This window comes from Populus alba, chromosome 18, assembly GCF_005239225.2.
Source record: "Populus alba chromosome 18, ASM523922v2, whole genome shotgun sequence".
NCBI classification, from domain to species: Eukaryota; Viridiplantae; Streptophyta; class Magnoliopsida; order Malpighiales; family Salicaceae; genus Populus; species Populus alba.
Window position 1 is genome coordinate 1,046,193 of NC_133301.1, and position 23,338 is coordinate 1,069,530.

The 23,338-nt window shown below is 36.4% G+C and overlaps 1 protein-coding gene across 1 annotated transcript; it reads right to left on the reverse strand.

The window, feature by feature from the left end:
- Nucleotides 1-8,082: 8,082 nt before the first annotated feature.
- LOC118030150 (glutamate receptor 2.1-like) lies at nt 8,083-22,420 on the reverse strand. Its single transcript, XM_035034150.2, has 10 exons — nt 22,225-22,420; nt 19,298-20,646; nt 18,906-19,218; nt 18,402-18,808; nt 17,841-18,290; nt 12,321-12,422; nt 11,492-11,665; nt 9,343-10,194; nt 8,898-8,918; nt 8,083-8,781 (listed from the first exon to the last, which is right to left on the reverse strand). Exons 1-10 carry the CDS (start codon nt 22,418-22,420, stop codon nt 8,083-8,085), a joined length of 4,563 nt encoding a protein of 1,520 aa, XP_034890041.2.
- Between the last annotated feature and the right edge of the window lie 918 nt (nt 22,421-23,338).

Genomic DNA, 23,338 nt, shown 5'->3' on the forward strand with positions numbered 1-23,338 from the left:
GCTTTTGAAATGCAAAACAAATTGGGCTTATACTGTCACCTACTTACTTCTTGTTTGCTATCTAAATCTCAATCATCCATCTTCTACACTAGCTTAAGAAATTAAATACTTCATATAAGCTCACATTAAGTTTATATATATATATATATATATATATATATATATATATATATTATATATATATAGAGAGAGAGAGAGAGAGAGAGAGAGAGAGAGACGTGACTCATAAGCTGGTATTCATGATGGCTATTTTCAAGAGCCAAACCACTAGCAAGAGCCCGCCAACTCGAGGTCCCTAGTCAATTACACACTTACATGTGGGTTGGGAAATTCAAGTGATGGGATTCGAACTAGGGGTCTTCTCCCCCTAGTTGACTCTTTACCAATTGAGCTACTAGCTCACTTGTAGTTTGTAGTTTAATTGACATCCATTTCTCATTTCTATGACAAGAGACTTGGGGTTCAAGTGTGTAAGAGAACAATTAAAAAAAAAAGTTGGATAATTTGTATTTTCATCTTAACTCAACTTAAGTTATTAGATGAAGTTTTAAAATATTATCATTTAGCTCTCTTCCTTATTTCTTCCTCCTTTTCGTGACCTAAACCCATTTACACAAAGAGATTTCATTTTTAAGCTTTAATTTAGTTCAAGGTTAAAGAAGCAAGTATTTCCTTTTCATACTATTTTTTATTATGGTTTGTTTATAGAAGGATTAAAGAAGATATTAATGTTTTGTTATGATTTTGATGATGTGTTATGGGTTAAGAAATTTGTTTCAACTTTGATAGAAAATATGGACATAATGCACTGGAGGTTGAGGATAAAAAATTTAATTTTAGTCCTTGATTTATGATAAATAGTGTTGGCTTAAATGATAAATAGTTTTGTTTTTAGGATTATTATTTTAAATTCAAATCTAAATAAAATTGTAAGGAGTATTAGAGAATAATATAAATCATATCTTGAGACCTCACCTAACAACTTAAGCTTTGAGTTGAGATGGTTCTTTGACATGGTATCAGAGCTTTGATGACCAAGCGTCACGAGTCCGAATTACATCATCCCAATTTATTTGCTAAAAAATCAAGCATAAGGTAATGTAAGCCTATGCAAGTTTCAAGCCTCAAGGGCTTTCACTTGAGGGGGTGTATTATAGAACAATATAAATCATATCTTGAGACATCACCTAACAGCTTAAGCTTTGTGCTGAGAAAGTTCTTTGATAAAGAGTTATTTTTTTTTATTAATACATAAATCCCACTGTGAATAATTTATTTAAAACTAGATTGAGAGGGAGAGTTAACAGAGAGAACCCTAATAATAATTACAACAGCAAAACAAAGAAAAAAAGGTATTTGATTCCTTATTGCAGCTACTTTTCTGGGAAAAATGCTAATTCAATAAATTAATTATCATCCCATGAAGTCTTAATCGATCCTATTATTTATGCTTAAAAACCACTAATGTGTCATCTAATATACATTTTCTCCCTTACATCATCATATTTTTTTTTTGGATCTTTTTGATTTTTTTCTTGGCAAACAATCATCAAACAGTGCTCGCTTGATTTTCTTCGATTCAAGACAAGATTTGTATACTTTAGTCGTCTATTTCTCTTACTAGTTAAGATAATGTAGAGCATCCTTTCGACAAAGCATCCTATGTTGAATGGCTACTGTGGAGCTATATGTGCTGGAAATGACAATTGTCACAAGATGGAAATGGGAAGGCACATATATCTACAGGAAGAAGCAAGATAGTTGAAGATAATATTAACAGTGTTAGAGAATAATATAAATCATATTCTGGAACCTTACCTAATAGCTTAAGCTATTGGGTTGAGATGATTCTTTGACATGGTATCAGAACCTTGATGACCAAGCTGTCACGAGTTCGAATCTTACAATCCCCATTTATTTGATAAAAATTAAGCACATGGTAATGTGGGTCTGTGCGAGTTTCAAGCCCAAAGGGCTTTCACTTAAGGGGGTGTATTAGAGAATAATATAAATCATATTCTAGGACCTTACCTAATAGCTTAAACGATTATGTTGAGATGATTCTTTAACAAATAGTAACAACCATTTTTGTTTCATTTGTTACAGAATCAACTTCAAGTACTTGTTGTTTTCTATTCTTTAACTTCGTTGACTTGAACTAGTTTGCAGTAGCAGTGGTTGTAGGAGTATATCTCAAGACCGAGACCAAAATCGATGAAATCTTATATTTTTAAGGATTAATGTCAATTTTTTTATTAAAAGGTCAAAATCAATGAAATCTCTTGTTTTAAAAGCCAAAATTGATGAAATTTTTTATTTTTAGGGATTAATGTCTAAATTTTTTTTTGTTAAAAAACCTAAATCAATGAAATCTCTATAGCCTTGTGATTCCTGTAGTTCAGGAAAAAAATGATAATAGCCATTCAAATAGAAACACAATGAATTTAAAGAAAACTAATAAAAGAAAAAATTGAAAACAAGTCCAGTTATAGTATATCTGTAACATCAAATCTAAGCTTCATTCTTTGCACGCTTCTTGTCTGTGTTTGTCCAGAGATGAATGCTTTAGCACTTCAAATGAGGTCACTTCAAATCAGACTTGTTAACCTTTATCCAACAAGACAGACAATGTAGAATCAAGCCAAAGACCGCATCCCAATCCATTGTTTTGACGTTAAAATTAACTTTATTACGTGTGAGCCAAATGTAGGGGAATCCCGACTGGTGATGTACTGATAATTGCTCATAGGAGGGTAAGCATACTGACATAATATTTAACGTGGTTCGGCAAACCGCCTGCATCCACGGGAGAAGCCATTTGATTATATAGGGAGAGAACAAGATTTACAACAATAGAGGAGGAGGAATCATCCCCTCTTTGGCAACTCTCAACCTCACTCTATTTCTCTCCTCTTAGTGCTGCAATGGCAGCTACTGCTGGCTGCCTTGGCAGCCCACTCTCTCCTACATTTCTCACATCTTTGGCTCTACTTTCCTTCTCATTTTGCTCTCTAACGTATGCCTCTATATATAGGCATCCATGACAGCTTCTCTTGCTCTTTTGTCAACAATGGTGGCTACACCAGCAGCCCTTTTTTACTCTCAAAGACTGGCCTATTTATTTCCCACTATTTGTAGCCTTCTTTCTTTGACAATGGTGGTTTGCACATGGTTGGTGCAGCTTCAGCTCCAGCTGCTGCATTTGTCAATGGACGGTGTCGTCCATTGATGATTGCTGCACATTAATGGCAACAATCCTAACAATCACCCCCTTTGCCATTTATATGGGCAATTGTCTTCTTGCTTTTTCAGCACATGCATGTATCCTGCAGCTCTTCAAAGCTTACCATTCCGAGAGCGTTTTTGGCCAAGTTTACAAGTACTCGCCAAACCTTTCAATCACCAGAGTTACCCAAGCACCCCTTTGCTCACTCCAAAGGATCACTTCAACCAGATGGTTTGTCACATCTCATCTGAAGAGTGTTAACGCTTTTCTCTAGGACACAACATTCCCCTTCGAGCGTATCAACCATGCTTGATCTAGAATGATTTATCAAGCCTCAAACCAAGGCTTACAACACCCCCTCAAACGGATATTTCCAAGTGCGACAGTCATTGAGTATTTCAATGTGATCACAAGCTCACCACTCTTCCAAGAGTCTACTCATCCAGGAGTTGCGTCTGCCCTCTGTTCCTCCTTAGGAACCACGCCTTACTTCTCCATGAGTCTCCCACTCTTAGTCTCAAGAGTCCGGGTAGCTATCCACCTTTAACCATGGGGGCAGCCCATTAAAGTTTGATCCATATCTGTCTTCATACTCTGAGTATTACAATGCCTTCACCGAGCTCACCACCTTGACAAGAGTCAACCTATTCCCGGAACTTGTGCATGCCCTCTGCTCCTTCATTGCAGTCGCGTCTTAATGCTCCACAAGTCATCCACTTATTGTCCAAGGCAAATATCTTCTAGCTCATTGATCTTTAGCATGAGGGCAATATCCATGAAAGTCAATCCTGCATTTGTCTCATTAAATTACATAAAGGAATCACCATTAGATAAGAAAAATATGTATGTTAAGGTTAGTATTTGTGTTCTCTCAAGCAAATACTAGCTTGTCTACAATGTTATAAATAAATGGTATTATAAATTTCATACAACCAATGTGTTGATCTACAAGTCGCGGTTGTTGTTCTTATTGAAAGTAAACTAGATTTTTGTTTTTTTTTTAAACAAAAAACAAAGGAATCGCTCAACTGACTAAATTAAATGAATCGGTTGATCAGTTTAGAAACAGTGACTGGTTGAGTTGGTAGAAAACTTTTCCTTATCAATTTAGGTTTTCCTTTTGTTAAATTAATTCATTAACTATCTTGGACTTTGTCGCACATGGACGCACGGAGTTAGGGGGTCAAAGGAGTCGCCACCTAGTTGTGTGGTTTAGGGTCGCTAGGAAACCTGAGTATACTGATCTTATCAGAAATTCTAAAGGTAAGGGACTAGTTGTGGCTAGAAAAGGTATTAGTACTCCTAGTGCACCCTACTTGAGGTAAGCTGCATTGTGTGGTCTGAATATGGTTTTAAGGTTTGATGGATTCCTAACTGGTGGTTTATCTATGACTTAGGATGAAGATTTAGTCGTGTAAATAAATCTGACATTTCAAATTTATTATTGGCTTGTGTACCCAAATGAATTCTTCTAAAAAGGATCCATGTATGTACCCTAATAGGGTTCACCTATCTTAGAAGGCAAAAGAATTTTCCACAACTCGAATGTGCGATAAAAAATACTCCCAATTAAAATTGGTGAATATCCAGAATAATTCTGAGAATTTTCTGTTTAACTTCTCATATTTAAATACCAACCTACTTGTAGGTTCAATATTTATACCAGAATATTGAGAATTAATGGAGGTATATTTAAATACTCACCTAATCCTTATTGGACAAATAATGCAACTGATCCTCTTATGATGGTATCTTTCTTTGGATAGTTAGCTTGTTCATATATCTCTAATGGAGCTTTCCCTCGACATTCAGTGCTATAGTGCCCAAACTAATTGCAGTTATAACACTGGAAATTCCTTTTCTCATGATTATTGTAACCACATTCTCTTCCTCTAGGAGTAAATGCTTGTTGTGCTCATCCTTCTCTAATGGTGTTTCTACCACCTTTTCCTCTAGATCTTGTATTCCAAGATCCTTTTCCTTAAAATCACTAAAATGCTCTTCGTCCCTATTGATTTCTTTTTCAAGTGGTATATCCACTTGTTAAGGTCCCCCTTGCTCATATATGTCTTCTTTGAGGGACAATTTTGATTGCATGGCATGCTTTATTTCCTTATCTACATTTCCTTTCACAATCTTTTGTTAATGAGCTTGTAAAGAACCTATAAGCTCATCCACCGTCAACTTATCAACTTCTTTGGATTCTTTAATAGCGATAACATAATCAAATCTTGGATTTATAGATCTCAAAATTTTCTCAGTAATCCAAGCATTTGTGAAGGCTTCTCTATTTCTTCTCATATGATTGATTATCACCATAATTCTTGTGTGATAATAAAAAATAGTTTACAAGGACTTCATTTGCAGTGATTCAAATTCACCTCGTAATGATTGGAAATGAATTTTTTTTGTTCTGTCAGCACCTTTGTATTTTTATTGGAGAGCCTCCCATATTTCTTTTGACATTTCTGCGAAATTGATGGTCTCATATGTGGCTTCATTAAGACCTTGATAGATGGTGGTTTTGGCTTTGTTGTCTTTCTTTCTATTGGCTTTGAGGACTTGCTTTTGCGCCTCTTTTAAAGAATCTTCTGCTTCTTTAGAATCTGTTTCATCATAACCATATTCCATAATGTCTACAAACTCTTGTGAGCCAATAAATGCCTTCAATATGATACACCAATTATCATAATTGTCTTTGGTCAGATTTGAGATGAGTCTTTGTGCATTTTTTATAGTTATTTTATTCTTTGAATGACTATATCACCTTCTGGGAGTTGAATTTTGAAAAATAGACACCACTAACAAATCTAAAATGGTCAAAATAGTATTGAATGTAGGGTTGAACTAGTAAAAAATAGATTTTAGATGTCGGTTGGTTCACTAGGGTTGAATCAAGAATATTCTTCAGTGGCGGCTTGATGGCTCAGCTCGACGCAGATCACGACTTGGCTAAATAGCTTGGAGGCTCAGCTATGGCTTCAACTTAGATGGTTCGGCTCTATGAAACCCTAGAAATTTTATGATTTAAATATGCGGATGTATAACTTGCCATGTAAACGTAAGACTAAAAGTGATATATAATGGAGGGGATAACCTTCATAAAATGAATTTTGTTTTAGAATTCATAAAGACAGAGAAACTGGTAACGTGTTTTGATGAATAAAATAATGAGAGAAATGAAAAAATGAATATATTCCAAAATAATAAAATGACCTTAAAGGTTTAGAAGAATAATTGATATTATTTTATGTGAAGATTGAACAAGAAATTTTGGATAGTTGATGAAAAGTCATAAACTGACCAATTTTACATTAGAAAGCAGAGCTCTCAATCCAATCGTCGGATTGGGATGGAATTTTGCATGAAGTCTATTAATATGTTTTCCTACATTGGTGAAAGATATCATCTCAATGGGAGTTTGGTAAAGACTAACGATTTAAGCAGAAACAAACCGGATAGTTTGCATGAAAAAAAAAACAAAAAAAAAATATATAAATACATAAATGAGGGACATAAATGTAATTAGGAAAAAATGGTGCCTTTAAAAACATCAAAAGGCTACCAAATTAAATAAATAAATAAATAAATAAGAAAAGAAAAACGAAAAGGGGTGAGAGACAATAGAGAATTCGGTTACAGAGAGGTGCAGGATTTGGATGAACCAATAATGCTTTAGTGGCCATATCTCTGGAATCCACCGTTGGATCATGTTGATATTTGGATATATTGTTCTTCTCACACTCCTCTATTAACTGACCGGAGGGATTTGAAGGAACATAATCCATTGAACACAAACATCATCAGAAGTGTCCTGGAAAACAAAAGGAAATATACTTGCAGGGCAGTTTTGGTCGCCAGCCGATTTCTCTCTCTTCCACCGTTGGATCGTGCCTATTTTGGGATATGTGGTGTGCCTAGATGTGGCCTGCATTCTGGATGGTGGAGATCGGAAACGCACTCTCCGGAAAGGTTTTGTTCATGTTGAACAGTAACTCGTCCATTTTCAGGTTAGTTCGGTTTTATTCCGATCTATGGAGATCCAACCGTTGGATTATTCTGATTTTGAGATATATTGTACAAAACACAATGATACATATTATGACCGTTGGGTTCAAGTAAATAATCAAAGGTGGATGAGTTGTTGCTATTTGAATCTATTGCTAGTCTTAGTAAAACATTTAGGAAGCTTGATTTAATTACATGTTTTGATGAAATTAGAATTGTGTGGGTGTAGGGTTTATGTAAGATGTAATGGTAAAATGTGTTCTTGTTATTAGTGTTGTTATAGATTAATAATGTTGTAAAATGTGTTAGGGAAGTTTTGAAATTTGGATGAAGGGACATTGAGTTTGTTGATTTGATGGATATATGTTTTTAGGCATTAAAAAGGATTGGGTCTAGTGGTAATTGAAAGAAAACTTGAAGAAAACTTTATCCTCCATTTAATGCAAAGATTCGGCCTAGACATATAAATGAGAGGATGAGCTTGATTGTTTTAATTGCTATGGAATTTGAGTTGAATGAGGTTAGAATAGATATGAAATGAATTGGTAAAGGTTTATTTGGAATAATTAAAAAGGGAATCATCCCTCACCATGAATGAAGGCATTTGGCCAAATGAAGAAGAAATAAGGAGATAAGACTTTGATTCATTTTCTATGAAAATTAGGTATGGATGCATATATTTGAGTTGAGAATAACTGAATGACTTAGGTTTGGCCTTAGCCAACCTTTCCTATTTATATATGTAGGGCAGAAGACGGTAGTAACCGTAGGGATTACAACATTGGATTAATCCTACATTAATATCCTATGTATAGATATACATGATATACATTCTATAATATGCCACCTCAAGCTGAGGGTGGAGGATCGACCCGAAGCTTGAACTTGAAAGCAGTAAAGGACGCAGCGGAAAGTGGTTTGGTGAAGACATCAGCAAGTTGATCCTGAGAGGGGATAAACCGAATCTGAATTTCCTTCTTTGCTACCCGGTCACGGACAAAATGATAGTCTACCTCAACATGCTTAGTACGAGCCTGAAATATAGGATTTGCCGAGAGATAAGTAGCACTAAGATTATCACACCAAATAGTAGGAGCCGAGATGGAGGGAACCTGAAGATCTGTTAACAAATATTGAAGCCAGATGACCTCAGCAGTACCATCTGCTAAGGCCTTATACTCAGCCTCAGTGGAGGAGCGAGCAACTGTACGTTGCTTGCCAGATTTCCATGAAATTGGTGTTTGACCAAAGAAAGCAAGATAGCCACCCGTAGACTTGCGATCATCAATACTCCCAGCCCAATCGACATCTGTAAAACCATGAAGAGCAAAAGAGGTACCTCGAGTGATATGAAAGCCATAAGATTTCGTTCCTTTGAGATAGCGGAGTATACGTTTAACAGCAGCCCAATGGGAATCTGTTGGAGCATGCATGTACTGACAGACTCTGTTAACAGCAAAGCATATATCTGGGCGAGTGAATGTAAGATACTGAAGAGCACCCACAATTTGAAAAAACCGTGTGGGATTAGAAAATGGATGATCCGGCTGTAGAGCAAGTTTAGAGGGAGAAACTGGAGTGTCAACAGGTTTGTAGGAAGTCATACCAGCCCAAGTGAGGATGTCAAGAATATATTTTTGTTGGCGCAACATCAGACCTATACCTGTAGACTGAACTTCAATACCTAGAAAGTAGTGAACATCACCTAAGTCACGAAGCTTGAATTCAGAGCTTAGTAACTAGACTAGATGATGGAGCATGGCAGAGTTGCTGCCTGTAAGCAGAATATCATCAACATAGACGAGAAGATAGAAGATATTAGTGCCATCAGATAAGATAAACAGGGAGGTGTCAACCTTGGAGGCAAGGAAACCAATAGAGAGTAAAAAATCACTCAGACGAGTGTGCCATACCCTTGGTGCCAGTTTTAAACCATATAGTGACTTGTGCGACCTGCACACATGAGATGGAAGAGTAGGATCAACAAAACCTGGAGGTTGTTTCATGTAGACCTCTTCAGTAAGAACACCATTGAGAAAGGCATTATGAATATCAAGTTGATGAATCTTCCAATTACGGGAAACGGCAATGGAAAAGACTAATCTGACGGTGGCCTGCTTAATAACTGGGCTGAAAGTTTCAGAATAATCAATGCCTTCCTGTTGAGTAAAGCCTTTAGCAACTAGACGGGCTTTATAACGTTCGATGCTGCCATCAACATGACGTTTGATGCGATATACCCATCGGCTGCCCACAACATTCATCGATGGATGAAAGGGCACTAAAGACCAAGTGTGATTGGATCGTAAAGTCATGATCTCATCACACATGGCATCATGCCAAGCCACATATTTATCTGCATCAGAAAAGGCAACAGGTTCAGAGGAAGGAGAGAGCAATACCCTGGTGGCAGCTGTATTAGCGGCAGCAGAGGACACCATATTTGCATTTTTGGGCTGCCGTGATCGAAGGATCATAGGGTGTCGGCTGAGCACTGACTGTGACGCAGGCGAAGGAGGCATGACAGAGGTGTCATGATACAGTGGATAGGCTGAGAGATCCACCACCAGATTCAGACCAGGAGAGGAATCCAGAGAAGAGGCTGCCGCAAGTGGAGAGCTGGCAGCAGAGGCAGAGTCTGCAGAAACTGGGTTAGTGGCAGAATAAAGAGAAGCTGAAGACGAACCAAAGGATCTCCTACTATTCACAAGGACTTCGTGCTGGAGAGCAGGAAACACTGAACTGCAACCTGTATCTGCAACAATATGGTTAGATAAAGATGCATGAGGTGAGCGGCAAGGGAAATATGGAAGTTGTGGTGTTTGAGTCGGTAGTGAGGGCACGGCAGAGGCAGAGGCGGGGTGGGATGTGTTTTGAGCTGTAAATAGTGGTGAGTGGGTTAGATTTGGGAGGATGGAAATAGGGGATTGTGTATGGGTTTGAGTGGAAACCTGTGCAATCTGTTCAGATTTATCAAACGGAAAAACATTTTCATGAAAACGGACATGACAGGAGATATACATGCGATGAGATTCAATGTCAAAACATCTATAACCAAGGTGAGAGGGACTGTAGCCAAAAAACACACAAGGAGAAGACCGAAAATCCAATTTGTGATTATTATAGGGACGCAAGAAAGGAAAACATAGACATCCAAAAGTACGTAAAAAATGATAATCAGGAGACCGTTAAAACAAACAATCAAAAGAGGATCGATTATCAAGAACAAGAGTAGGCATAAAATTAATGAGATAAACCGAAGTATCAAACACATAATTCCAAAAAGAAAAAGGAGCTTTACATTGACCTAGAAGAGTAAGACCGGTTTCCACAATATGCCTATGACGTCTTTCTACCATCCCATTTTGTTCATGAGTATGTGGACATATCAGACGGTGATGAATACCAATAGTCTGAAAGAAAGTGGAGAGTTTGCGATATTCACTGCCCCATCAGTTTGAACAGATTTTATTTTTAAAGAAAACTGACATTCGATAAGAGTTTGAAATTGATGAAAGACAGAATAAACATCAGATTTTGCAACAAGTGGATAATACCATATATATTTTGTGTGCGCATCAACAAATATAACAAAATAACGATAACCATCCGAAGAAAAAAAGGGAGCAAGACCCCACACATCACTAAAAATTAATTCAAACGGAGCAGAAGTTTTGTGACCAATAGGTTGTAAAGACAAACGCGACGATTTTCCTAAGGGACAACTTTGACATTGAAAATTAAGACTTTTGTTGTTACAAATGATCTTATTTTTCGAGACTAAAAATTTAAAAATGCGGGAGGTAGGATGACCTAGGCGACGATGCCACAAATCAACAGAGGCAGATGTGCAGGGAGACCAATAGGCTTGAGGATTTGACAGGACGGAAGACCTGAACTTGGACAAAGTATAGAGACCATCTTTACTCTGAACTGAGAGAAATACTTCATTGGTGTTGAGATCCTTGACATAAAATAGAAAAGGGTGAAATTCAAATTAAACATTATTATCGAGACAAAATTTCTGAACAGAAAGCAGAGGTTTCGTGATTGCAGGAACATGTAGAACATTAGATAAAGTGAACGAACGATGTGGGTTATATATTTTGGTATAGCCAATATTAGATATGGAAAGTCCCTTACCATCACCAACATGCAAATTATCATTACCATTGTATGGTTCTGAAGCAGTCAAGGTTGCAAGGTCTGGTGTGACGTGTTGGTTTGCACCGGTGTCCGGAAACCATTCAGCAGTACCTGCAGAATTATGGAATGCCAAATTGGCACTATGTTGTTGTCCATAGCTACGTTGATGAAGTTGGGAACACTGAGGAGCAGTGTGTCCGAAGGCCTGACATAACTGGCAGCGGGAATTGGATCCTCGGCGCTGCCAATTTCCTTGCCAACTGTTGTGTCTATTTTCGTTGCCAGCTGCAGAATTGGAAGTGTTTTGGAAGTTATGAAAATCAGACCTGGAGCCAGTATTTCAAAACCCTCTGTGAGAGGTTTGTTGAGGACGCCAGCTGCCATAAGAACGCCCCCTATTTCATCCAAACTGAGCAGAAGGCTGACGTTGAGAAAGTAGTGCTGAAGGTGGGATGTTGGGCATGGGAAGCAATGGTGCTTGAATGGCAGCAAATCCCATAGACAAATAAGAGGATTTATGAATAAATTCATGAGTTAGCAGATGACTAAGCAAATCTGCATATGGTAGAGGATCTGCCCTTGTAACAAGACTTGTTACTATGTCCTTAACTTCTCCGCGAAGGCCACGAAACACATATAGATTAAAATCGATTAGCGAGATAGGCCGGCCAGCAGCTACTAGCTCATCAAATAAAGTCTTAGCTTTTTGCAGAAATTGAGCTACCGAATCATCACCTTGTCGAAGGTCTTGAAGAGAGCCATGTAGTTACATAATACGAGAATTGGATGTAGAAGCTAGAGCTTCCTCAAGTGTGAGCTAGACAGAACATGAGGTTGGACAATCAACAACAAGATGAAGAACTTCCATGGATAGCGAAGAGAGCAAGGCATTTAGAATTAGTTGATCCTGTTGTTTCCAACGAAGAAAGGATTGAGATACCTGAAGAGAGGCACCATCGGCAGCAAGAATATGTGGAGAGGGGCAGGAGTTTGAACCATCAACAAAGCCGAAAACTCCTTGGCCTAAGAGATATGGTTTCATCTGCATTCGCCAATACAAATAATTGGTGATTGTTAATTTCAAAGAGATGACCTGATGAGTGTGGAGGAGGGACACAATTGCCATGACAGAGGCTGCTGTGGCTTCAGCAGACAAAGACGGCAGCAGAGGAGCATTTTCCGGATTGAGAAGAGCATGGCCAACATCTATATGTTGTGGCCACTATAGAGCTGAGGCTGAAGAAGAAAGTTGTCCTGCAGCAGGAGTGTAGGATGGCACAACCGGTACTGCTGCAGAGGAGAAGATGGCTGCCGGCTGAGAAGGATCCATTGCAGAGATGAGAAGAAGTGTTTTAGTTTATTTAGGGCTCTGATACCAAGTTGAGAATAACTGAATGACTTAGGTTTGGCCTCAGCCAACCTTTCCTATTTATATATGTAGGGCAGAATACGGTAGTAACCGTAGGGATTACAATATTGGATTAATCCTACATTAATATCCTATGTATAGATATACATGATATACATTCTATAATAATTTGTATAAGAAAATTAGGTAGAGTGTCAATTGGAAGAATTTTAAAAAGATCCAAATTCTCATCATAATATGGAATCCAACCAAAAATGGAAATCTTGAACTTGAGTTTATTCGACCTAATGTTATGGGGATTTTTATGGTATTGTGGTTTGTTGAATGCCAAATGAATTGTGTTATGTTTGAAATAATAGATTAATGTGAGGAAAATTTCATTTTGTGGAATTTTAACGCTATCCAAATGGATAATACAAATTTCATTTTGTATAAGAAAAGGTTAAATTAAGGCGTACATGGAATTATGATGAAAATATGTTGTTAAATTTACTTAAGATGAAGTAAAGTGGACTTATGAAAAAGAATTGAAAAACTCATCATGAAAATAAATAAATAAAAAATAAGGTCATTCGGCCAATAGTTGGTTTGATAAGGAAAATGAATTAGTTTCAATGGTATGAATAAATGCAAGGATGTGATGTTACTAAGTCTGTACATGATGGATTGAGTAGACAAAAATAAAATAAAATAAATTAAGATTGTTAGGTCATGTTTAAAGATATTCAGTCTGGAAAAACAAGTGATGAAAAGAAAGGAAATAAATAAATAAATATGCGAATGCATGTGTCATGCGATTCTAAATTTAAATGAATTTTAGAATGGAATTTTCAATTATGGTAGAGCCACATTTGATATGTATCTTTAATGATACATGAGAGATTGCAGAATCTATTCAGTAGCATGGGACTTTTGCGCGAGTTCAAGCATTAGGTAGGTGTCTTACACCTCAAACTTTTGTTTTTACAATACTTGTTAGAGTTAAATAAATGGTATTTTCTATAAATATACTTGTGCTTGTGTAATTGTGAATGTTATGTCGAGGAAACTATAGTGGACTAGTTGGTTTGAATAGAGTTAGTGGCGCTACTGTACTGACTGTCGAGTTAGATGTATAATAACAAAAATGAAGTGTACCGACTTTAGGGTGATAAATTAATGGTATATTATGATTAAATTATTGATGCTTGATTTATATATGTATACTAATGATGTGTTGTGTTTAAATAATTTATGTGAAGGAAGAAGATGTATCGCACCTTGTCTTTTTAAGTTGAGTAAACTTATTGGTAAATTTTAGATTTTATTGTTTTATTGCTTTGATGATATTGAAAAGAGTAAGAGTACCTTATGTGCAACAGTATACCTCTATTGGTTAGGATAATGTTTGAACGAATAGGAGTGACTTGCGTGTGTTGTTATGTATCGAATTAATTATGTTATTATGGACGTAGTGTCGATAACTAAGTTTGTGTGGGAATGATGCTTAGCAACAGTTACATATAATGCATATGATGTTAAAAGAAAAAAAAAGGGGGGGGTCGATACGAATGAAATTTCAAGTGACATTGACTAGCTATCCGGGTTTGGATAGCTAATGGTATCAATGAGGTTTCATTGGTACCGACATTTAGGGTGACATTGATTAGCTATCCGGGTTTGGATAGCTAATGGTATCAATGAGGTTTCATTGGTACCGTCAATTAGGGTGACATTGATTAGCTATCCGGGTTTGGATAACTAATGGTATCAATAAGGTTTCATTGGTATCGGCATTTCAGACGACATTGATTAGCAATTCGGGTTTGGATTGCTAATGGTATCAATGAGGTTTCATTGGTGCCGGCATTTCTTAAATTGATTAGTCGATCCCGAGCAATTGGGTGACTAATGATTTTAGTAAAGATTACTAACATCGGCATGGTTACTCCTGGTTCAGTGAAAAAGATAGGTTTATTAACTATTCTGGGTCGAGAATAGTTAATGATATCAATGGGTCACATTGGTATCGGCAACCATTTTTGGTGTGATTAGCTACTCCAAGCAAAGAGGCTGATAGTGTCAAGGGTTCTTGACATCGGCAACTTTGATGGTGAATCAGATATGAATAAGATTTGATACTCCAGATAAGAATAGTTAATGACACTAATCGGTTTTGTTAATATCGGTACGTGAATGTAAGTGATTAGTCTATCCCAATATTAAAAGACTAATGATACTAATGAGATTTATTAGTGTTGGCGATTACTTTCTAGAAAATAAAAGGGAAAATATTAATTAGTTATTCCAAAGGAATGAGATAAGCTAATGATATCAAGAGAGAGAGAATTGATTTATAAGGAGATGGTGTTTGAAAATCGTTTAGTTGTGTTGAGATTTCCAAGATGAAATTATTCTCAACAAATGGGAAAGGATATTAGATGGATATTGGTAATAGATTGAAAATGCATGTTGTAAAAGAGGTTTATGCCTAATTTTATGTCTCAAAAGAAATTCTATGAAGATTATTACCTATCATTGTTATTGTTTGTTACCACCTTTTTATATTTATATGTACATGTTAATTTCTATTTTCAGGTCCATTAAGGTCGCGTCCGGAATGATATTGGTTTAGTTACCTTTTGCTTTTGACCATGTAATTATTTGTAAATTAAGAGTCTTATATCCTAAAACTTGAAATGTAATATTAATTTGTAAATTTGAATGTATGACTGTAATTTAATGTTTGTAACTTTAAGTACCTATTTAACCATGCATGTTTAGAGTTGGAAATCGAATCTTTAACTTGAATTACATTATATGACGTTATTGAATAACATGTGTTGTGTTGATGATGTTGAGTTGGGTTGAGGTCCAGGATGATTGGATCAGGATGTGAATTAAAATTGGAAGTGTAATATGGTTTTGTCGATAAATTGAGACCTCCTATTATAGGGGAGACTCTGCCGAAATTTTGGTAGAAATTTGGTGGAACTGGTATATATATATAAAAAAAAAATTACCCGAAAATTTCCAATGTATCGCGAAAAAGGATGTGGGAAATCATGGTTGTTACAAGCTCGGCTCGCCTTGGCTCAAATATGGCGCGCATGTAGCTCAATCGTCTTCTTCCTCTAGGCGCATGGGCTGGTGGTGGTTGACAAAGGTAGTGCTTTAGGCAGCGCATATAGTTTACCCCTTGCTCCAATAAGGCTGATTTTTGCACCATTGTGTTCGTATTGAAGAACCCTACATTATGGAATGATCAAAATGTGTTTTGACAACTTTGAAAATTTGGATGCATCTCAAAAACTCCTCTATTTTTTACGAACAAAGCTCTAATACCAATTATTGGTGGGAGAAACCGTTGGTGATGGTTTTAAAACACTCAGGAAATATAAAACAATAATGTTTTATATCATAAACAAAAAGCTTACATAAATTACAAGCTCTCAAACACTCATCTTCTCTTTCTCTCTTTTATTTCTCACACTCAATAGCAAAAACTTAGTTGCTTATTTATACACAAAATAAAATTATGAAAAATCATATTTCAAGTGTGAACACAAATGGTTGGTGGTAGTGTGAAGGCGGCTGGCGGCTACGATTGGTGGCAGCCATCCTTGTCCTTCTATAGTGGAGCTTGAGTTTACTGTAACATGCATTGATGGTTATTTCTTAAAGAATGGATTTGTAAATGTCCCCATAAATATGTCATCTATGTAAAGATAAAAGAGAGTGATGATACTCTTATTATATGCTTGTATATGGATGACATGATCTTTATAGGAAATAATCCATAGATATTTGGAGACTTCAAGCAAGCAATGATCAAGGAGTTTGAGATGATGGATAGTGGTCTTATGACATACTACTTAGGGATTGAGATCAAGTAAGGAGAAGATGGAATTTTTGTGATCAAGAGAAGTTCACAAAAGAGATTCTCAAAAAAATTAAAATGAAGAATTGTCTAAAAGTGAATACTCTAGTTGAGTGTGGAGTGAAGATGTCAAAGAATTATAAATAAAAGAAGATAAACTTTACAACATTTAAGAGTCTAGTTAGGAGTTTGAGATACTTGATTTGCACTCATCCAGATATTCTCTTTGGAGTAGGATTTGTGAGCAGATTTATGGAGAGACCAACTATAACACATTTCAAAAGCATTAAAGTGAATCCTTCGGTATATCAAAGGTACTGTTTATTGGCTTGTTCTATGGATATTCTAACAATTTTGAACTTATAGGTTATAGAGATAGTGATTAGACTGGAGATATGTATGATAGAAAAAGCACTACAGGTTCTGTTTTCTACATAGGAGACACAACATTTACATAGAGTTCAAAGAAGCAACCTATAGTCATATTATCAACTTGTAAAGCTGAATATATAGCTATTACAGCATGTGTTTGTCATTTCATACGGCTAAGAAAATTGTTGAAAAAGTTGTGAATGCCATGAGAGAAGCCTATGAAAATTTATGTGGACAACTCATCAACCATTGCTTTAGTAAAGAATCCTATGTTTCATGATAAAAGTATGCATATTGACAAAAGATTTCATTACTACGAGATTACATAACAAACAAGAAAGTTGAAGTCAAGTATGTGAAGATCCAAGATCAAGTCGCAAACATTTTCACTAAGTCACTCAAACATGATGTTTTTGCCAAGACAAGAGATATGTTGGGAGTTATAAAGAAATTAAGTTTAAGAAGGGATGTTAAAAGTAAACTAAATTTTGATTTTTTTGAAAAACAAAGGAACCGGTCAGCCGGTTGAATTAAATAAATCGATCGATCAGTTTAGAAATTGTCAATCGGTTAAGTCGGCAGAATATTTTTCCTTATTAGTTTAGGTTTTTCTTTTGTTAAATTAATTCCTTGATTGTCTAAAATTTTATGCCTATAAATAATTTTGTAATTAGAACATAAGAGATGTAATACAAAAGAGAATAAGAATGTATCTTCGAGAAAACACTTAATGCAAAAACATCCTTTCTCTCATATTTTTCTTGTTCTTAAGTTTTGCTTTTTTAAGATTATCTTCTATCACTCCTTCTTCAAACAGATCATTCTTGATTTGGGACGACAAGCTGATTGATATTTTGTACTTCCTCTTGATCGGGTTGTTGTGCATTTGGATCTTGATCATCATCATTGTCTGCCGGTGGAAGATCTCCAGGGATAGCTATGTGGATCGGATTCAGTTCAGTTCTACTGGATGTTAAGTCCATGTGAATGAAGATTCTGAACAAAACAAGAACTCTGCTCCATGTTGTTGCTCTTAAATAAGAGGGCTGCAAGAGTACTGCTCTGTGCTCGTAAACAAATATGGTTGTGAAGATCATGAGAGCTGAAATTGAAGCAATGCCAGTAATAAGAAATAATCCCCAAAAACTCTTGAGACTAAGGCTATTAGATGAAACTGAGGTGCTGGATTCTTGACAACTGCTTTGTGTGCCAAGCCATGCATCCTCAATTTCCTTCATCTTATCTCCTTCGGTCACATTTAGAACTGCCCTTGATACATCAGCTACAAGAGGAGAACCTTTAGGGAAGACCTGAAACGCAAAAAAGAATGATCCCACATGAGAAATTTTGTGTGCTCATACACGAATGATATATCAGACAGAAACAAGAAGAGCAGGAGGAAGGAAGAGAAGTGATCTTACAAACCCGAAACCGCCTGTTTTAAATGTAGGTTCAATTATTGTATATTTCGAGCAATACATAGATAGAAAGAATTTCATATATGGCACTTCATCAAATGCGGCAGCAATACCACCATTTCCACTACCTCTGGAAAAAAGCTCGTCGCATTCTTCTGGAGTATTATAAGCCACAAGCCTCGAGTCATCAAAACCCAAGTTTTTCAGGATTCCCAACACAAAAGAGTTCTGCTGGTATCCCACAAACTCCCCCTTTTTAATGAGCTCATGAACACTAGTAACTGTAGGCTGGAGCTGCTGAACGGTAAGCAAGCTACTTAGGCTGGCAGTGTAGCTTTGAGTAAGAATGAGTACAACAAAACACCATATGGTTACAACTATTCTAGCCAAGTTGCTAACCACCCTCTCCCCTGTAACATAAAGAACATAGGTATCATAAACATCAAGTCAGTGTTTGAGATTGAAGTGCTTTGAGAACTATAAACTCAGAAGGTGAAGCGAAATTACTGTGAGCAAAAACCATGGTTGAGAAAGAAAACCAGAAGCTAGTGCCTATTTGATGCGAAAGTGGCCCTTGAAAATCTTCATTTATTCCGTGTTCAAGAACCCAGACGACAAGTCCAATGAAAACAAAGAAACAAAAGCTTGTGACCCAAAGGTCCCAAGTCAAAGGCTTCAAGAAAACCCAAGCATTTTTGTTTCTGCTGTCTTTGATTGGAACGATAATGGAGACGCCACTTCCCGTATAAGGCAATGTAAAATCGACGTACTTGGACCTGTTGGCTATGATAGTTGTATCTCCGACCACAGCGTCGTAGCTCTGTTTACAGTAATGCGTTACCTATAGGAATGGTGCTAACGTGATGAAGCATAATATAGAAACATGAGAGGGGTTTTACCTTTAAATACACTTGATAGACCAGATCATTGTAAGTTCCAGCAGACTTCCCATCAGGCTTGACAAAGGGGATGTACTCATAAGTTATGGCATAAGGTAATGCGTCAACTGCAGCTTCGAATATAGCTATGCAGTATCCAGTGACTGTTGTCATATTGGAATTGAGATCTGTTGTATCCTTCACAAATTGACCGAAATTGCTTGAACTCGGTACTCCTATCCGCAACTTCTTCCCATTTGTCGGAATCTCCCAGCCCTTGGGAATAGAAGTTGAATCCCCTGCCCATATAACAGGTGCCAAACTGGACTTGGAAGTAGAATAAGTACCAGTGGTATTTGCTATCAAGTTAAGGGTTTTTGCGAGTCCCTTTCTCGGCATCCAAAATCCTATCCTCCTTTCTCCATTTCCATTCATATTAACTATTTCAAAAGCTGATGGTTGTAACTGTCCATTAATGAAGAAGAAATCTCCAGTTAGGCCTTTAAAACTAGTGTTTGATAATGCTCGGAGGAGGTTTGGACCATTTTGAGAGATTCCCAGATTTTCTAGATCAGTCACTGAAGTGTTATTAATATTTGCCTCCCGAAAGCCTAAGTTTGTTGTACCAGCTTTCTCAATTGCCATGGCCAATGCTACAGTAGAATCGTAGGCTTGTAGTGCATAAATGTTTAACTCAGCATCAACCATGTCTGCATTATCTTGTTGGAATTTCCTTTTCCACCGTAACCGAAAATTTCCTAGGTCCGTTGTTTTTGGAATATAAGGTTTAATACCCAATACCCCATGCATAGAATCAATGACAGAAGGATCTGGTGAGGTTGAGAGACCTACAGTCGGTCCATCGGTCATGATCCAAACGTAGCCTTTACTCATCATCCCAATCTCTTTAGCTTTGACAAAAAGCCGAGCGCCAAGAGAGGCAAACATGTGCACAATGAAAACTCTCGTTTGCATTGTCATCAACTTGTAAAGCTCCTCAGCAATTTGATCATCAGTGGCCGATGGAGAAATGACACTCCGGTAGGGTACATGAGCCTCAACTGCTTGCAAAGCATCAGTTAAATAAGGTATAACTCCCTCTCCATATTCGTTGTCCATGTAGATAGGTACTGCTTCTTTCCATCCAAAGGCTTGAACTAATGCTCCAATGCCATTGACTTGACTTGAGTCATTTTGTGTAGCTCGAAAAAAATAGGGACTCCTGGTGGAAGTAAGAGAATCACTTGATGCAGAAAATGAAATGATGGGCACTTGAGCTTTTTCTCCTAGACCAATAACAAAATTAGCTTGCATTGATGTTGTCGGCCCCAAGATTGCTTGCACTTCCACATTCTTTATCAAGTCCAAGGCTGCGATTTACAAAGGTGATCAAGAACAAAAGGATCGACTTAGCATTTTTATTTTTAATGATTAGAGATTAATGGAATAGATTTATGCATACTCATATCAAGAATATGTTGGTAATCCAACCAATAAATCATATCTTTTATATGAAAAAGACTAGAGAAAAATCGAAATCAAGGTTCTCTAAAGAAGTAACTCATCACTAACAAGTAGACAGATTGAGTACCCTACTAACAGTAAATCATAGCAAGCAATCATTAAAATTTCTCTTGTTTCTGCCTCTCTTTTTTTTATCTCCAGCTGGTAGCTAGATTTATGCGGTTGACTTGTAAAGATGGGCAGATCATGACTATATATTTTGCCTCTTTGCATGTGACACTAGGCGACATATTTTTTGAATTCTAGTTTTACGATTGCTTTAATGTAGTAAACTAGTTTCATCAATAATATCTTGATTATTAAAAAAAAAAAAACTCAACTAAGTTAGATAAGCTAAATAACCTGATGATCAAATCAAAAACTCAATCTGGCTCAGGGCTAGGAGTACTGGAGTTTTTGGCAAATCTGATGGGAGTCCTAATGGCCTAATTACTCTGTATATGCAAATTGTAGCTCTCTCTCTAAATTCTTATATCTCTTTATCATCTGTCTCGGCTTTGAACAGCTCGGTACATGTAGTAAAAAAAATTCTTCAACTTCAGACATCTAGTGAAACTCTAATTTTTTTTTTTTATCTATTTTATGCATGTAAGTTCATGTATATTAAAAAGTGCTACCTTTTTCAGTTATAAAAAAATAGAAAAACAGCACCAAGGCTTGTAGCCTAGCGGTCCTGGCAAGGATTTCCTTGCCTCTGCATCCTAGGTTCAAGCTTTAGTGTACACGCTTGTCACCCTCATGGTGTTTTACCTACTTATTAGGCTTGCAAGATGTTCAGTGAATTTGGGAATTTATTGTGGTGTGTGTAAGTTGACCCGAACACCCCAAATTATAAAAAAAAAATAGAAAAACAATTTCTTATGCGCCCAGAGAATACATATATTTGGCAGATGACATAATCATTATAATACCAAGACTAATCATATATTATGCGTTCATGACCCCTAGGGACTGCATTCCCAGCAGAATATAATAACACTGCAAATCATAATAGTTATAAAACATTGCCCGTCTAGAGAGTCTCAACCCGGTGACTTGTTGATCCAAAATTCAGTATAAACTAGATTTTATTTTAAACTAGATTTTTTTTACCAAAACCATATTATTTCATTTTAATAAAAAGAAAACAACATCATTCTTAAAAAAAATAAACCTTGAGTGAGTTGACTCGGCCAACCCACTACTCAAGCCTTGCATTGGGTCAAAACTTAAACCGAGTCTTATAACTATGAAACATAGTTAAGGCCTGATTTTTTCTGTCAAAGCGAGTCTTATAACTATGAAACATATTTAAGGCCTGAATTTTTCTGTCAAAGCTTTTTTAATAATCAGTACAAAGGAATTATAAGCAATATATGACCGAAAATAGAGCAAACAGATACTAGTTATTTGAAAATTAAGGTCAGAGATGAAATGGAGAGAACCTGCAGCAGCTGCAGCAACAACATCTTTCTTGGAGTCCCTGGTCGTCAAAACCATCCTGGTTTTGTAGTCTCCATGAGTGGCATAGAAGTCTGAGAGGGCCATGTTGATGCAACTCAATGCAATATTTGCTTCCAAATAATCCAAGTCAAGAACCACACCTACAGTCACTGGAATAAACGTTGTGTTTTGAGCCATTGCCAATTCTATGAAGAAAATATGGACAGAAAGGAAAGAAAGGAATGGGAGAACTTGATTTGATGGTGGGTTTCCCCTCATATTTGATTCCATTGAGATGTTGGTTAGTATTTCTCGATTTACGGGTTAACTAAGCATTTATAAGATCGTGGCATTTGACATTTTGACATTAAAAACTGAAGAATTTAGAACAGTGTTCATGGAGATCAACGGCCAGCTGTATTGTTTGAAGTAGTGGGAAAAAAAAATTGTGATAATCCAAACAATCACTTCTAAATTATGAGCTCGTTTAGTCAACAGTTGACACTCTTTATTTTATTTCTTTTTAATTCTAATTACGATTTTTACCATCTTTGTGTTACATTCCGTTCATTGTTTGCGAAAGATTACCCCGAAGGAAGCCTGCCTGCAAGAAATCTGGTTTTAAGTGCCCCCACCATAACCGACAAAAAGAAGGAATCGATCCCCAAGTCCCAAAGATGGATAAAAGGTTGATCTATTAGGTCTAAATGGAATTTTCTTTTTACAGTTGTATAATGGACTCAATTAGCTCCAATTGATGCTTTTCCTTCTATTTATTTTATTTATTTTTGAAAAGATTTATCTATTTAAACCTTTGGATAACACAGTTATAAAAAAAAATTGTTTGTCAAATTTATAAAAAAATAATATAAATCTGTACAAGTTTCAAATTTAAATAGTTTTTACTTGAGAGTGTGTTTTTAAAAAATAATATAAATTATATCTTAAAACCTCATCTATCAATTTAAATTATTGGATTAAGATAATTTCACAACTCCAAACATTCTAGTATTATTCTTAGATGTGATCTCGATTCCTAGTTGCCTTTATTTTAATTGAAACCGATCCTAGTGTAGCCAATAATGTTCACACCTAGTCTCAGCCCCGACCTGCATC